General features: G+C 34.3%; 2 protein-coding genes across 2 annotated transcripts; one reads left to right on the forward strand and one right to left on the reverse strand.

Moving 5' to 3' along the window:
• Nucleotides 1-21: 21 nt before the first annotated feature.
• On the forward strand, nt 22-2,605 carry LOC144851767 (histone H3.3A). The gene is made up of 3 exons (XM_078709370.1): nt 22-124; nt 1,259-1,549; nt 1,658-2,605. Exons 2-3 carry the CDS (start codon nt 1,268-1,270, stop codon nt 1,784-1,786), a joined length of 411 nt encoding a protein of 136 aa, XP_078565496.1. The 5' UTR covers nt 22-124; nt 1,259-1,267; the 3' UTR covers nt 1,787-2,605.
• A 1,152-nt stretch (nt 2,606-3,757) lies between these two features.
• On the reverse strand, nt 3,758-17,079 carry LOC144851544 (nuclear RNA export factor 1-like). Its single transcript, XM_078709062.1, has 18 exons — nt 16,921-17,079; nt 16,266-16,623; nt 15,990-16,110; nt 15,560-15,643; nt 15,173-15,277; nt 14,919-15,060; nt 14,674-14,762; nt 14,318-14,425; nt 13,975-14,084; nt 11,839-11,875; nt 11,586-11,710; nt 11,305-11,365; nt 11,032-11,137; nt 10,397-10,625; nt 10,230-10,287; nt 9,944-10,083; nt 9,532-9,592; nt 3,758-8,950 (listed from the first exon to the last, which is right to left on the reverse strand). The coding sequence occupies exons 1-18, from the start codon at nt 16,994-16,996 to the stop codon at nt 8,912-8,914; spliced, it is 2,049 nt and encodes a 682-aa protein (XP_078565188.1). The 5' UTR covers nt 16,997-17,079; the 3' UTR covers nt 3,758-8,911.
• Nucleotides 17,080-17,266: the final 187 nt, after the last annotated feature.

Here is a 17,266-nt window from a genome sequence, read left to right on the forward strand (position 1 = left end):
TTTCGAGGTGTCGGCTAAATCAATCAACATTTCCATCATTTCATTGTTGTTTTGTAATTGCGCGAAAAGAAGAAGACGTGTTAAGTTAGAACTTTAAATACTATTTACTAAAAAAAACCATAATGTAGGTATCAAATCCTAAAAGGTTCTCATTGTTATTTATTTTGAAATCCTGTGATCACGGTCGTGTTATATGTTGATACTAAATATTTTATTTTTACCATTAATTACTGTTTTAATGTTGACGAGGTCATGAGAGATTATAGCTAGCCAGGCACGGACCGGCGCTAGGCCCGATTTGAATCACTAAAGGAGCGGGGAAATGCGCCTCAGTTAGCTTGATGTTGTAGGCCTAACTAGGAAAATGGTTTAGACCCTTTATTGTTTTGTGTCATTTTAGTTTTTTTTTAAATATATATATATATATATATAAATAAAATAACAGCAGAAAACTTGGTTACTTCATTGTTTTAATCACTACAAATTTGTTTCGTACGACCAGCATGTAGCTGGCCACACTCTTCAGGTGAAATGTAAAACATAAGTGACACAGTTGTCTCATAGTGCTTAATAGAAGTGAGTCATCAGGAAGTCGTATACAATAGCCTATTGTTTTAGATTTAGATAAACTATTTGGATCTGCAATTTAGTAAGAATTTTTTCCTATGTCTACAAGTAGAGACTAACTACTACCTTGGTATTGAGCACTCTATCCTAACGGTCTGATAACTTCAACCTGAGTATATATATATATATACTACTAGTATGATATACTAAATGTATTATAAATCATAATGATTATTTTATATAAATAGAAAATTTATCAAATATTTTAATTTGCAACTTTTCTTTCCCGAATCCCAGTTAATTTTTTTTATTATTAGTCATGGGTGGAGATACATATTAATTAGTACACACCTAGTTTAATTTTAACAGGTACCAAGCAGTATCTATATAGCCTTCCTATTGTTACTGTCTTTTATATTCAATTAAGTTCGGCTACTCCAGTTACACCCTCTTTTTAGATCATGGGGCTTTGGATCCACCCTTCTTTGTCTTGTTTGCATTTATAGTTTAGTCTCAATCAGTTTGATACAGTTAGCCACGAGATTTTGCTTAGTAAACAAGTCCTGTTCATTGATTTGTATTTCCTGGTAAGAACTAATTAATTAATTTTATATTAATATTTATTTTTTTTAAATGCAGATATAAAAAGACATGTAATTAATTTGTTTCGTTAATTTCTTATTATTTTCAGACTTAGACAATGGCTCGTACGAAGCAGACAGCACGTAAATCTACTGGTGGTAAAGCTCCACGTAAGCAGCTCGCAACGAAGGCTGCAAGAAAGAGTGCGCCATCTACTGGAGGTGTAAAGAAGCCCCATCGTTACAGGCCAGGAACTGTCGCCCTCCGTGAGATTCGTCGTTACCAAAAGAGTACTGAATTGTTGATCAGAAAGCTGCCCTTCCAGCGGCTCGTACGTGAGATCGCTCAAGATTTCAAAACCGATCTTCGGTTCCAGAGCGCCGCCATCGGAGCTTTACAGGTAAAGTTTAAACCACCTACATTCACAATAATTTGTAATTTAAAAAAAACATTTCTCATAGCAGCTCAAATAACAATATATTAATCAAACTATTTTGTGTTCATACAGGAAGCCAGTGAAGCATACTTGGTAGGACTCTTCGAGGATACCAACTTGTGCGCCATTCACGCAAAACGAGTTACGATCATGCCTAAGGACATCCAGCTGGCCCGCAGAATCCGCGGCGAACGTGCATAAGGAATAAACGCAGTCATTAAACATTTCATTCTTTCATAATTTTCGATTTTACATTGTTTTGTATGTAGCATAGGTAGATCAGAATTTGTACATTGTAAGCAGCGTGGTATATGTAACTTATTGTTCCCGAAAAAGAATAAATTTCTTGATTTTAATTGATGTTTGTAATTTGGGAAAGTACTGTTAAAATTGTAATATTGCCTGTACCGATACAAGCTTGCGTAATGTTAGCAAAACCTTGTGGGTAAAACATCTTTAAATCACACTCATCCATGTTGTAAAAGTGACGTTATATGTTAATTATGTCAACTGTATGCATTTCCAATCCTTTAAAAATATAGAATAGTGTAATTTGTAGATTAATGTTAGCCTAAATGTAGTTTTGTACGAAAATTTAAGTTTAGTATTTGGAATATTATATACTGCATCATTCATAATTCATACAAAATCTATACCTCAAACTATTTATAAATGAATACGCAAAAGAACTTTTGTATTAAAATTATTTTGGACCAAATTAAAATTATCAGGATGAAAAACATATCTTTAGTACTATCTGATGTTTCTAGCCTTAAATAAAAATAATAAAAATCAAATGTATACAAATTTAAATCCTATAATGTTTTACATATTTATAATCTACAATGGTTTGGTAATTCTAATTTTTATATGGACAAAATAAAGTATTATGAATTAGATTAGATAAAATAAGTCTTTAGATTCTGGTAGCCATTTTAAGAGTGGGTTTATGTTCACCCAATGTGTGATTTTTGTTTGGTTGTTTCAGTTTTTCTATTAAAGTAAAATTTAGTAGCCAAATTCCATGTTTTTTTTTCATTAAAAAAAAAATGTTTTGGTACATCAGAATTTCAGCATAAATTTGATAAATGGACAGACAGTCCAACTGCTACGCGAGCCTAAAACAAAATATGTTCCTAATAAATAATTTTGACATATCCTACAACCAAGAGACTACATGATTTTAGTTTAGTAATAATGACCAACTGACCAACCAATCCTTAACTATAGCCAATACAACCCTGACATCCAAGTGATTACATAATATTGAATAACTATTATTTTACATTAAGGTCAACCATGTGGCTTTAGTCTATTAACAGATGCAAATACATGCACCGTTGACCCGTGCCGATAGCCACTTCCATGAAATAGACCTAACAATATTTGTAGGTGGACCACATAGTGCTATATTTTACTATAGCTTATTAAAAAAAGTAAACATTATCCATAACAATTAGAAGCTACAGTAAATGAAATTCTTTGAAAATATATATACTATGATCATGGTAATCTAACAACAGAACACTGAGCTCACTTTTCCAAGATAAGAATTTGTAACCCTCCTTTGATCTTATGTCTGGCTGCGACAAATACCAACAGTACTGTACTAATTCTCTACGGCACACGGTGTCTGTTAAGGGGCGTGAAACTGATTGTGTTGCAGCCACAGATAAACCCTTTGATCTCCAGAGCTCACCATCCTGCTGTTAGATTACCGTGCTATGATGTAATGTGGTATTTGTACTGATGAATAACCAACTAAAATTGTATCGGAAAAACATTTTTTAAAGACAATTTTGATTTGAAGAAGATACAGAACACATCTCAAATAATATCAATTAAGCATTTATTTCAGAAACATAATATTCAAAACCACAACAATTTTCATAAATACAAACAATATCTAAAGATAAGATAAAAATAACAAGATGTTGATTATAGTTTCTGTTCTTAAACAGTGTTCAGTTTTATATCACAATTAAAAACATTTTATACAATTTAATTGTTTTCACATAGAAAAAGCTGCAGTTTTACTACTTTTTCAAAGTATATGCATCATTCCAACAAAAACTACAAAGCAAAATAAAAATACTGTAAATTAAAAAAAATTAATTTACATCCATAATTTCCATTTTCCAGATATAAAAATAAACAACATGGAATTAAAACAATAAAAATATTTGATATAACTTCAATTTTTTTATACATTCTGGTTTGAGTAATTTTATTTTATTTAGTAACAGGATTTAAAAATGAAAACATTATTTTATTTAAAACATTCTTTTAAAAAGAAATCTAATATTTTAAAATTGACATTGTTACTTTTTTTATTAAAGTGCTTCTTTCCGATATATATACTGTAACACTAACAGATTATTTTAGCCAATACCTCAGTTAAACAATCAATTAAATTAATGTGTATAAAAGTGTAAAATTATCAAGATATTACTAATCTTAAACTGAAAAGTAATATAAAACAGAAAAATGAAATACAATTTCTGAAAGAAAAGAAAATAATAATTATACAACAGAACCTCTATAAAATGTATATGGGTGTCTTCTTCTACTTAATGATGGGAGGGGGAGTTAGCTGTAGTGTAGTAGGGGTGTCTCTTGTATTGGGAAGTTGGGGGAAGGGGTGTCTCCTGAATGGGGGTTAGCTGTATGTGTGCAAGGGGTGTCTCCTGAATGGGGGTTAGCTGTATGTGTGCAAGGGGTATCTCCTGAATGGGGGTTAGCTGTATGTGTGCAAGGGGTGTCTCCTGAATGGGGGTTAGCTGTATGTGTGCAAGGGGTATCTCCTGAATGGGGGTTAGCGGTTTTACTGTACTAAAACCAGTGTACAGTGATTAAAGATTTGGAATAGGGTGAAAGCTTGTTCCTGGGAAGCCAGTGCGATTCAGATAGAAGGCAAGGAGGGGGGGGGGGATTACAGGAAGGTTGAGTGGAGCTAGTTGTTGGAAGGAAATATGCCTTGATAGGCTGACTTATGCAATAACATGGATCTACCTCTTAAAGGCTTCTCCTATTATTAGCAACTCTATTAATGTGTAGAGCTGAAGAAGAATACCAAAGGAATACAAGATGGTAGCACAAAAAGAAGTAATGGGTAAAAAACAAAAGTCTTGGGTTAAGAAATGAATGATGAAAAAAAGAAAGGAAACAACCTTTGACCTGGGCCGAGAAATTGAGAACCAAGAATATCAAAGACAGACTGACGTCAAAATACATTTCAGAAATGTGTCGGGGAATAATATATTAATTAATATATTAGAAAAGTTTTGTTGACCATGTAGAGAAATTTCTAATTTATTCTAACATTTACATAACTGAGCATGATGTGCACAGGAATCTTTTTTTTTAACATAAAAAGGTTTAAGTGACTTGTCTCATAAAGCATGGTGCATCAGTAACATCACAAAATGAGGTATGTATGTTCAGTAATTAGCTCAGCCCCAACCATGGTGGGTTGGTTCTGTAGAGTTATATTAGAAAAGGACAACATGGTCAAGAAAATTATTGACATTATAACATTTACATAACTGAGCATGATGTGCACAGGAATCTTTTTTTTTTAACATAAAAAGGTTTAAGTAACTTGTCTCATATAGCATGGTGCACCAGTAACATCACAAAATGAGGTATGTATGCTCAGTAATTAGCTCAGCCCCAACCATGGTGGGTTGGTTCTGTAGAGTTATATTAGAAAAGGACAACATGGTCAAGAAAATTATTGACATTATAACATTTAAATAACTGAGCATGATGTGCACAGGAATCTTTTTTTTAACATAAAAAGGTTTAAGTGACTTGTCTCATATAGCATGGCGCACCAGTAACATCGCAAAATGAGGTATGTATGCTCAGTAATTAGCTAAGCCCCAACCATGGTGGGTTGGTTCTGTAGAGTTATATTAGAAAAGGACAACATGGTCAAGAAAATTATTGACATTATAACATTTACATAACTGAGCATGATGTGCACAGGAATCTTTTTTTTAACATAAAAAGGTTTAAGTGACTTGTCTCATATAGCATGGCGCACAAGTAACATCACAAAATGAGGTATGTATGTTCAGTAATTAGCTCAGCCCCAACCATGGTGGGTTGGTTCTGTAGAGTTATATTAGAAAAGGACAACATGGTCAAGAAAATTATTGACATTATAACATTTACATAACTGAGCATGATGTGCACAGGAATCTTTTTTTAACATAAAAAGGTTTAAGTGACTTGTCTCATATAGCATGGCGCACCAGTAACATCGCAAAATGAGGTATGTATGCTCAGTAATTAGCTCAGCCCCAACCATGGTGGGTTGGTTCTGTAGAGTTATATTAGAAAAGGACAACATGGTCAAGAAAATTATTGACATTATAACATTTACATAACTGAGCATGATGTGCACAGGAATCTTTTTTTTTTAACATAAAAAGGTTTAAGTGACTTGTCTCATAAAGCATGGTGCATCAGTAACATCGCAAAATGAGGTATGTATGTTCAGTAATTAGCTCAGCCCCAACCATGGTGGGTTGGTTCTGTAGTGTTATATTAGAAAAGGACAACATGGTCAAGAAAATTATTGACATTATAACATTTACATAACTGAGCATGATGTGCACAGGAATCTTTTTTTTAACATAAAAAGGTTTAAGTGACTTGTCTCATATAGCATGGTGCACCAGTAACATCACAAAATGAGGTATGTATGCTCAGTAATTAGCTCAGCCCCAACCATGGTGGGTTGGTTCTGTAGAGTTATATTAGAAAAGGACAACATGGTCAAGACAATTATTGACATTATAACATTTACATAACTGAGCATGATGTGCACAGGAATCTTTTTTTCAACATAAAAAGGTTTAAGTGACTTGTCTCATATAGCATGGCGCACCAGTAACATCACAAAATGAGGTATGTATGCTCAGTAATTAGCTCAGCCCCAACCATGGTGGGTTGGTTCTGTAGTGTTATATTAGAAAAGGACAACATGGTCAAGAAAATTATTGACATTATAACATTTACATAACTGAGCATGATGTGCACAGGAATCTTTTTTTTAACATAAAAAGGTTTAAGTGACTTGTCTCATAAAGCATGGTGCATCAGTAACATCACAAAATGAGGTATGTATGCTCAGTAATTAGCTCAGCCCCAACCATGGTGGGTTGGTTCTGTAGAGTTATATTAGAAAAGGACAACATGGTCAAGAAAATTATTGACATTATAACATTTACATAACTGAGCATGATGTGCACAGGAATCTTTTTTTAACATAAAAAGGTTTAAGTGACTTGTCTCATATAGCATGGCGCACAAGTAACATCACAAAATGAGGTATGTATGCTCAGTAATTAGCTCAGCCCCAACCATGGTGGGTTGGTTCTGTAGTGTTATATTAGAAAAGGACAACATGGTCAACATTGAAGAAAATTATTTTGACAACATTAATGATAGTACATTTTGGATGCTGGGAATTTAGTATTGTACAGAAATTCCACAAAATAAAGAGAAAATGTATTGACTATCAGTAAGAATAACATGTTAAATGTATTATTTTGGTCCTCAAGGAAATTCGGATTAGGCCCTCCACGGACCCATGGCAGCCAGCAGTGCAGCGCCTACCAGATCAGTACACCGGGAGACGATCCCCTACTCTTTTCGAATAGTGTACCAAGTTCTTTAACGTGCACTGCTATGTACACAGGACCAACGGCTTTACATCCCATCCGAAGGATGAGGCAATGAGAGTAAAGCATCTTGCCTAAGGATGCAATTAGTATGGTACAGATAACCTCGAACCCATGCCTATCACATGCTAGTCCGATATTATTATTATTATAGACAAAGAAAACGAGAAAGGAAGAATTAATTACAGCTTTCGTGTTGTTTGCTTTTGTTTCACGTACAAAATGCAAGATTGGTAGGTGTAATAAATGGATAATGTATGGAGACACCAAAGTGCCATGCAAGATTGGGCAGATAGACAATTTAATCAAATCTTGAAACAAAAAGGGGGATAAAGAAGTATTTATGGGAAAATAAACAGATTATTGAGGTAACAGAGGAAAAAGAATTAAGTATTAAAATACTATGCAAATATATTTTATTTTGCAGGGATTTTTTTTTCAGTAGAGACAGCTATTACTTTTCATTCAATAGTTATTTAACTGAGGCTATGCTAAAATATGCAATTAGACCATTTCAAAATTATAATTTATTATTTAAATAAGTGATTTTAATTGAATTTGAACTACAATAGAGCCATAAAACAACACACAAAAACCAATTAAAAATCAATTCATAATAGTATGAATAAAAAATACGAACAATTTGAATAAAAGCATTTTTACATCAATTTAAAATAATTTGTGCACCAAAATTTAGATCTTGAACGATAAGAATACATAGCCTACAAAGAATTAAACAATGTAACTTTATGATACCAGATTTAAATTAAACACAATGATTTTAAATTCTTAAAACAACTATAATTTTAGGATTTAGACTGTACCATTTTGTAAATAATGTACAAATAATAAGTTTTATATGTCAATATGTGTAACATTGTCCATAATTTAAATAGTAGCTATTCCAATTTATGGATGTACAAATTGGAATGGTATATACGTGGTAAAATTCATGACAATTTGTTTCACATAGAATTTCAGATATAATCTCAGAATATTATACAATTGATACTGTACAGAAACTAAATGCTGACTTTGTGTATTTTTGTAGGGAGCCATTGGAAAAAAAAGATTACTTTAAAAAAACATTAATGGTCTAACCCGCACAATGTTTTGTTGTTGTATTATTATTTTCTGTAACCATTTTATCATTGTTTGTATCCAATAGAACCTCTATTAAGGGGACACCTTCAGGACTTAATAAAGTGTCCCCTTGATAGACAGTGTCCCCTTGATAGAGAGTGTCCCCTTGATAGAGAGTGTCCCCTTGATAGAGAGTGTCCCCTTGATAGAGAGTGTCCCCTTGATAGAGAGTGTCCCCTTGATAGAGAGTGTCACAAAGCAAGGGTTCTACTGTATAATGTATTGTAGTAGTGAATGTATTATATTATAATGATGCCGAGAATAAAAATCCTGAAAAAACAAATTTGTTTCTTATTCTTTAAAATATACTTGGACACTGGTCATTGTGGGCCAGCCCAGCATTGCCCGAATTTTTGGATAGCTGACTGTACCAGACACTATGTACATTATTAATTATCTTCCAACTAATAACAGTAGATGAAAAAATAATATATACATTAAAATACCAGGTGGATCTCACTATTTATAAACCTTTTTTACAATTTCTTTTTCACTGCTGGAAGGCTTCCTTTGATATATTCCCTTGAGCCTGAAAAAGCAAAATACAAATAAGAATAATGAACATTAGATCACCTATTAAGGGGACACCTACAGGACCCAACAGTGTTTGCCCTTAAGCTCTGTCCACACTATTGGGTACAGTGAGGTCACTTAATGAGGTATGGTCTATGTGTACAGTAGTTTTGAGAGAGACGGTAGTTTTACAAGAGTTTTTTAGGAGAGTTGATCTCAAAGAGAGGTTGCTGTTCAGAAAGATCAATGTTGATGTTGTAAAAGAAAGGTTACTAGTTTATGAGAGGTGATCTCAAAGACAGGTTGCTGCACAGAAAGAATAATGGACAGAGAGGTGAAGGTAGAGTTGTTTATGCAGAAAGATTGTCGCACACAAAGTTTGTTTCGCACACACAAAGTTCTGTCTAAAGTGTGATGTGCCCAAATATGGCAGTGATATGACATCATCGTGTCCATATATGGCCACATCACATTTTTTTGTCACATAAAGTTTGATAGTATAGACAGAGCGTTAATAGGGGGTTTCCCCTGGATATGGGTGTCTCATGAACAGTGTTACATCCTATATTCCCCTCAGTATTAAAAAACCGCTTGTACCTTCATTTCCGAAAACAGTTTTCCTGCTTTCTGATAGTCCCACTGGCTCTCTTCCAAACACCTGGCAATAACAACAAAATATTTTAATAGAAAGATTCAAAATATAAGATTCCATAAACAAATAATGAATGCTTACGAACTGATTTAAGTAGAGTTAAATAGGACAGAGAGTCCAGTTTTCAACTCATGAAATATTCTCTCCATTCAACAATACAAAACATTCATTATGTTCTAAAGTAAAAGTTCTATTCAATTAATCCTCTGCTTCTATCTTTGGATCAATCAAGCTAGGTCAGTCAAAAAGGCAGCTCTCAGATTTTGGTCGAGGGGTGGGTAAACAGTTGGGGCACATTACAGGTTATTTTTATAACTAGATCTGCCGACGTGTTAATGCTACATTTTCAAAACTTACATTTTCGAATATTGTACATTCATTCCAGAGTCTTTTGTGAACTGCGTTACCATTATCATCTTCTCATTGTCCGATGCTCCAGAAGAACTCTGAAGAACAGGACTATGAGAGGGGGTTGGCGCAGCTGATGGAAAAGCAGCCTGGAAAAATAAACAGAGGGGGTTAGATCAGCTGATGGAAAGAGGCCTAGAACAACAGAGGGGGTTAGACAAGCTGATGGAAAAGCAGCCTAAAAGAATAAACAGAGGGGGTTAGAAACATTTTGAAAGTTGAAAAACATTCATACCTTTATCTGATTTTCTGTTGGACATTTCAAAACTAGCTCGTCATTCAAGATTACTAATCTAAAAAGAAAAATAATAAAAATTTATCATTTTTGCCCAATATGGACAAATATAATCCTAAACTATTAAAATTAAAAGTAGCAATTTAAAATATATAAAATATACGTACCTGTTATCAAAATGCGTGAGGAATATCCGACTAAATGCAATGATTTGCGGGTTTGAGTTTCGACTCTCGACCTCTTTGAACACGCCATCAACGGTGAAGAGAAGCAGCGTTCCCTGAGCTAGCGACACGTCCACGATGAATGATGCAATGTCATGTTGCGTACCAGGAAGATCCTTAAGGAAGGCGGTCACCGACAAACGACTCTGTTTTAATAATTTAAACCGTTGACCTACAAGAAGAAATACAATTGAGGCTTTTGGCTTGCCATATTTCATTTCACAAGTGCCCCTTAAAGGGGGGGGGGGGGGGGCCGCTAAATAGAGGTTGACTGTAGTTTTATGTATGCACCAAACAAATGGCAGAGGACGACCATGAACATCTGGGAATCCATCAGATCATGGACCAGGTTGAAATGGAGGAACATCATAAAACTGGCTGCAACCCTCATAATGAGGATGGTACACAGTAAGTAGTAGTAGCACCGAATAGGGGTTGGCCATAGTTATAAAACATATACTTCCACTCCTTTGTCAATCCACTGTATAGAAGGAAGGAGACTGACTATACATACTGCAGCTAACTTATTTTCTTATATAGGGAGGTATGGTGCATTATAAGATAAGTTAACATTTTACCTGATTCTTTTACTTTAAATAAATTGCGACTATATTTGTTGAAACTTCCGAGATTTGTTCTATTTGTGCGAGAGCTACTGTTTGGAATACTAAGAGAAAAACAAGCCTAGGAAAAAAAAAAACAATGTGTGAAATATGAAATATTTTTGCTGTATATGAAAAATAATCCTAGAAGAAAACACTGTTAGGAAGGCAAAGATAAGAACAGGCCGTAGAGAAAAACAGGCCTAGAAAGAAGATAACCTAGCTTTAATACAAACATCTGAGGTATACCTGTTCATGATAGGCATCTAGTAGTAGCTGCCGATCACCTGAATCAAATACACTGAAAAATCTGGAAAGATAAAACATTTTTGTTTTACTGAAAAATTGATTGCATTTGGCAATTCTCGGCCATCTTTACACACACACTAAGGTTGCAGAGAGGTCAAAGAATGTCATCTACGGTAACATCCGCTGAGGTAGTACCCATCCGTAGGACTGGTATCAGCCAGTGGCTATAATAACACAATTCCTTACAATAAGCCAGAGTGAACAATAAAACGCAAACATACTTTTCTACAAAAGGCACAACAAGTGCTTTAACTTCGTCACTGACAAAAAAGCTAGTCTTGACTGGTGGCAGCGCCGTAGACTCGTCTAATTCAAATGCAATAGGGGGCGGCAGAACAACTCCATCCTAGATAAGTAAAAACCATGGTATACACTTTGAACAAATTGGAATTATTTGCATAATTTTGTGATAGGTTAAAGATTATTTCACACACGTTGTCATAGAAACTCAAAAGAATGTTTTATAAAACTTACCAAACGTAGCACAGTGGGGAATATCTGTCTGATGTCACTAGAAACGAGAGTTCAGATAAAGATATTTATTAACTGCAATTTTGTTAATATTGACTTATCTTTCCTTGTAAATGTAAATCATTGTATGAGTTCAAGCTATACTCAAGGAAAAAAAAAAATTCATTCATCATTCAAGTCAAACATCGATAAATGCAATCCGTGGGAAATTTCATTTCAGATACACAATAGTGTGTAAAAGCATTTTTAATTAATATAGTTTAATATTTTGCTTATTTGCATATTAAACGTTGTTTCAATCTCCTTCACAACTCTATGTATGTACTTACCGATGTATACTTACATCAATAGAAGATCTTTCAACAATTTAATACTAACAACGTAACAAAGTAAAGTGTTAAATTATAAATACCCTAAATGCATTGTGAAATTAACATAAGTCAGAGAGTTATATGGCGGAATGGTAAAGGACTCGGACTAGTGTATGAGAGGCATGGGTTCAAATCTGTGCCATATTGATTGTACCCTTTAGCATGCTTTACTTTCATTACTTTTTTTCCTTGGTTGGAACGTAACGCTGTTGGTCCTGTTGAAGAACTAATTGAACTTGGTAGGCTCTGCACTGCTACTGTGGGTCTATAGAAGGCCTAATCAGAATTCCACTTTAACATTAGGACGATTAGAGTAACATTTAATGTTATACTGGAAAATCTTAAAAAGTATATTTTGTGTTTACTGTTGAAAATACCAACATTTAACCAATATGCTCTCGGTCTAGTTGTAATAAGACAAATAAAAAATATTTTTTCACATGGTTTTTTTCTGTCTTTTATATTTCTGCAGGGTTTTTCTTTTATCCATTTATGTGATTCAGTGTCAGTGGGTCCATTCTCACATATGTTTTTTACTTTAAATTCCAACTTCTTGTTGAATTAATACAGGTTAGTGTTGAAAAGCATTTTTACTAAATTTGTCATGAATCACCAATTGTATCATTATTTTGTAATCAGCTTCCTTCGTTCCACACATTCATTATGAATGTTTTTTCCCCATTTTGTTATGACTTGTGGGACAGCATCACCATGAAAGACCATTTGTTAATACTTTTGTAATAGTTTTTCTATTTCTATTTTTTTAAATGTAAGATTTTTCTGTTCGTTTGTTCCACTATGTAATTGTAACTTGCAAATTCGCCATTGGCTATGAGCAGTTACAAGTGTGTTGTTGATAACAGTGATAATAAATAAGACAGGTTTCATTTTCTTTCTCCTCATGATTTTACCAATTACTTCTTGTTCCATCTTCTGTTAGATCTCGTCTGACATCTGACCACTTCCTGTGGTCAGACAAATAGTATCCATGGCCTGGGCCTGCCTTAGGTTCCCTTCCATACTGGAGGTCAAACCCGTCTTTGGCCGATAAGGCTCATGGTCAAATAAGGCACACTTCACCCACCACATGTGATCATGGTGTTGCAAACGGTACCTTGGTCAACTGGTGACCATTTCTTGTGATGAGATGAGTTGCAGGTCGTGATACCAGTTGTCTCGCATGTACTAAGTTGTGCAAAATATTTTTTCAAGTTTATAGTGGATATATTTAATCTTTCCATGTATGTGAGAGGAAAACATTATTTGTCCTCTGGTGATGATATAAAGATGTTGGTTATATACAGCATTAAATAAATGACAATATATACCACAATACTCTATCAAGTGTTTCCATCCATGAGATATATTATTAGTATATATATATTTCACTATATTCATATGATTTGTTTATCACAAAATTAAAAAAAAAACCCTTAAGAATAAAACAAACAGATAAAAATGCGTAGTCTTTACTAATTTAAGCAGAATGCATATTGGTAAAAAAATGTTGGTATTTCAAAGGATTCAGAAATTAATTTCAATTTTAAACAAAAACACTCATGCAACCATACAAAATTTACTGAATACAAAACTAAACAGAAAATGGTTAGATCAGGTTAGAATGAATGCAAAAAAATAAAATAAGTAAAAACCACCCTTTCATGGAAATGGAACGATCTGGAAAGTGTAGAAAGGTTATATAAACAATTAGGATTGTTCATCAGCTTGGGGCGAGCCCATTGACTAAATGGGTGATACATTTGTTTACCTGACATAATCTGTCTTGTCTTTGTAAAAATCACACAGTGGATTTCCTTCCAACTTCAGCTCTTCTAGTTTCAATCCTTTTAAACATTCCAATTCTTTTACTCGTTTTAACTAAGAAAAAGATATATATAGATAAAGATATTTGATAAAATTTCTATACACACAAACCACAGCAGTTAAAATACACACTGTATGTTACACAGTGTATGCAGTGGCATAACGGCTATGAGTACTCACTGGCTAAACCCTGAGCAGTGTCCAGAGGAAAAAACAGGCATTCAACTGGGCGGAATCTCCATTGTATGCCTATATCAAATTGATTAAAGAGGTTTATAATACCTTACCTTGTTATGTGTTACATCAATTATCTTGAGATTCGGAAGTTTCTCGGCCACACCTTCCAAGGTCTTAAGAGAGTACAAAACACACTTGCTTACAGACAACGACTGAATCTGTAATTGATGCAGAAACAAGTAAATAAATTGTCAGATTTAGTAACTAAAAAATTAAAATAAAAAAAAAAAAAGTTAAAATGGACCTGAATGATGTTTGGGGGATATTATTATGTATTAGTAGAAGGTATATTGTTACAAAATATACATTGGGGTAAGCCCCATTTGAAAATCCCAAAAATTCACTGGTGATGTCACTTTTGTGAATATATTCCCATATGTTCTGTAAGTATACACCGTTTTATTACCTCTGGTATATTCTCCACAATAATCTTCAATACTGCATCCATGTATACAGCTTTGTGTAATTCAATGTATAATTTTTCTTGCTGTAATCCTACAAAAACAAACATATTTAATCTAAAGCTCTGTCTGCACTATCAAACGTTATGTGACAAAAAAATGTGAATAATAACCTTTTGACTATAGAAACATCAGAGTTTAAGTCAGTAATTGTTTCAGAATTATACACAAATAAAATTGATGACTGTACCTTTGTCATTGTAAATGTCACCTAGGTCAAGTGACTTTGTTGATGGGTCATAGCGGTTGCTCATTCCTGTCTTGAGGGCCTCCAGTTTTTCCGGAGTCATAGACCAAGAGGGCGGGGCACAGAACTTTGTTAGAATTATCACCTACAGTATAATACAAAATTAATAATTCAAAATGTATTTTAAAAATAACTTTTTAATGTAAGCCGGTTTGCTAAAAGCACCTAATAAATGAAATTAAATATATGTGACCAACCTTGTGTCCAGAGGGCGCTGTTATTTGTCGTGTTAGCTCTTTGAGTGCCGCCCCCGCAGCTTGGTCGTTGACGTAGAAAACCACAAATTCACCCTTGTAGTGATACTACAGTAGATTTTCATATTAAAAAAATATTATACAATTTTGGACCAAATAAAAAATAATATCATTGTTTATAATTATTAATATACAGCGAAACCTTTGATTATTTGGTAGAGTCCCATTTGCTGAGGGTAGGAATTAGGTTGAAATTAAATTGGGTTTTAAAAACATGCGGCCCTTTTTCGTTGGCGGCCATAAAACGATGTAATCAAAGGCAACCGGGTACTCCTTTGTTCACAGTTAATCAGCCGTTGTAATCAAACATTTTTGTTTTAAAAAACTTACATCTAAAGGTACAAAAGGTGTTGAACATTTCTCTTGTAGATTTCTTAACAGCCATTGCTTTTCTACCTTTTTGCCATGTGGAATCTATATAGGAAGACAGAAAATGAATAATAATAATATGGCATAATAGTAAGGGAATTGGACTAGCATGTGAGAGGCATGGGTTCGAGACTTGTCCATTACTGCTCTTATTCTTAGAAAAGATACTTAAACTCTTATTGGCTTGTCCTTCGGATGGGATTTAAAACCATTGGTCCTGTGTGTGCATACAATTAATAAAGAACTTGTTACAATATGAATGTGTAGAAGACAACTTCCAGTATAGAAGACTAAACTGTACTGTAGTTATTGCTATAATCCGAATTTCAGAATACAAATAATAGTATACATTTACAATATCAATAATTATATTTATACCAATAAACATTACCTGTATCTCAACCCAAGACATATCGTTTCTCTTTGAAGAGCTAGGCCCACCTTTGCCCCTTTTTGGTCGGTCGTTACGATGACGTGATGAGCCCCTGTCGTTTCTACCACCATACGGAGTGCTTAAAAAAGGAGAAACTTTCAATTAATGTTTTTAATACTATCTAAAAAGGAGAAACATTCAGTGAGTCAGTGCTTAAATACTATCTAGCATACTTTACATTAAATAAAAAATATAGAAAGAAAAGTAATGTTAAAATTAATGTTTGCAACGTACTATCTACGTTGTTGCTGTTTCTTTCCTTCTTCCTCCATCACAACATCCTCATCATCAGTTTTTGACGAGGATGGTGGCGCACTTCCTCTATTACTGTCACGACGGGGATATCTCGGACCACCGCGAGAACGTGAGCCACGTGAACCGCGGGAGCCTCTCCATTTTCCCCCACTTGAATAATCTCCACGATAGCTTCCTTGTCCCCCTTGATAATAATTATCACTTCCGTAGTAACCCCTTCCTCTTCCGCCTCGACCTCCGCTGGATTCACCCCTCGGTGCTCCTCGTCCTCTCGAAGGACCACCCCTCCAATGTCCTTCTGGAACATGGCTGCTGCCTCCTTGTCGGTCATCGTGTTCTGCAAATAAAAAAATGAATTCATAAACTGTAAAACTTAAAAAGTTCATGAACTGCCTTTTTTCCACTCATTTAATTATTACTTAAATTGCTTTATTTAGAAATTATAATCAGTACGCTAGGCCTAGTTATTTATATAACTTTCTGGACAAACTAACTGGTTGAAAAAGTTATTAAACTAAACTACTTATATTACTCATCTCATCGGGGGCATCATGCCGCGAGCCTACTCTGCATGCCTAGCTAGCTAGTAGTAGGCCGCTCTAGCTAGCCGCCAGAAAGACCAACAATTTCTTACGATAAAAACTCCTTCCACCATCCCTAGATGCAGTTACACTAAATCCTCCTCGTCCCTTGCCATATCCTCGAGACATATTAATCGTGTAAAGCAAGATAAATCAGTCTAAAATTGTTAAAATAATATAAGTTTATAGGCCTAATAAGTGGCTAGGGTAGCAGGAAATCTCTCGACGACACGCCAGTTTTTGATGCAGCAGCAAGCAGCAAGGGATCGTAAACTAGAGAGGGCGAACTGCCCTTTGTGCAGAACCCAATTAAAAAATGAACCCGTATGATGCCTCTCAAAGGTATTTACTGGGTAATTAGAACTATCCTAAAAAAATGTTCATTGTTTTATTTTTTAA

This window comes from Antedon bifida, chromosome 9 (genome assembly GCF_963402885.1).
Source record: "Antedon bifida chromosome 9, ecAntBifi1.1, whole genome shotgun sequence".
NCBI classification, from domain to species: domain Eukaryota; kingdom Metazoa; phylum Echinodermata; class Crinoidea; order Comatulida; family Antedonidae; genus Antedon; species Antedon bifida.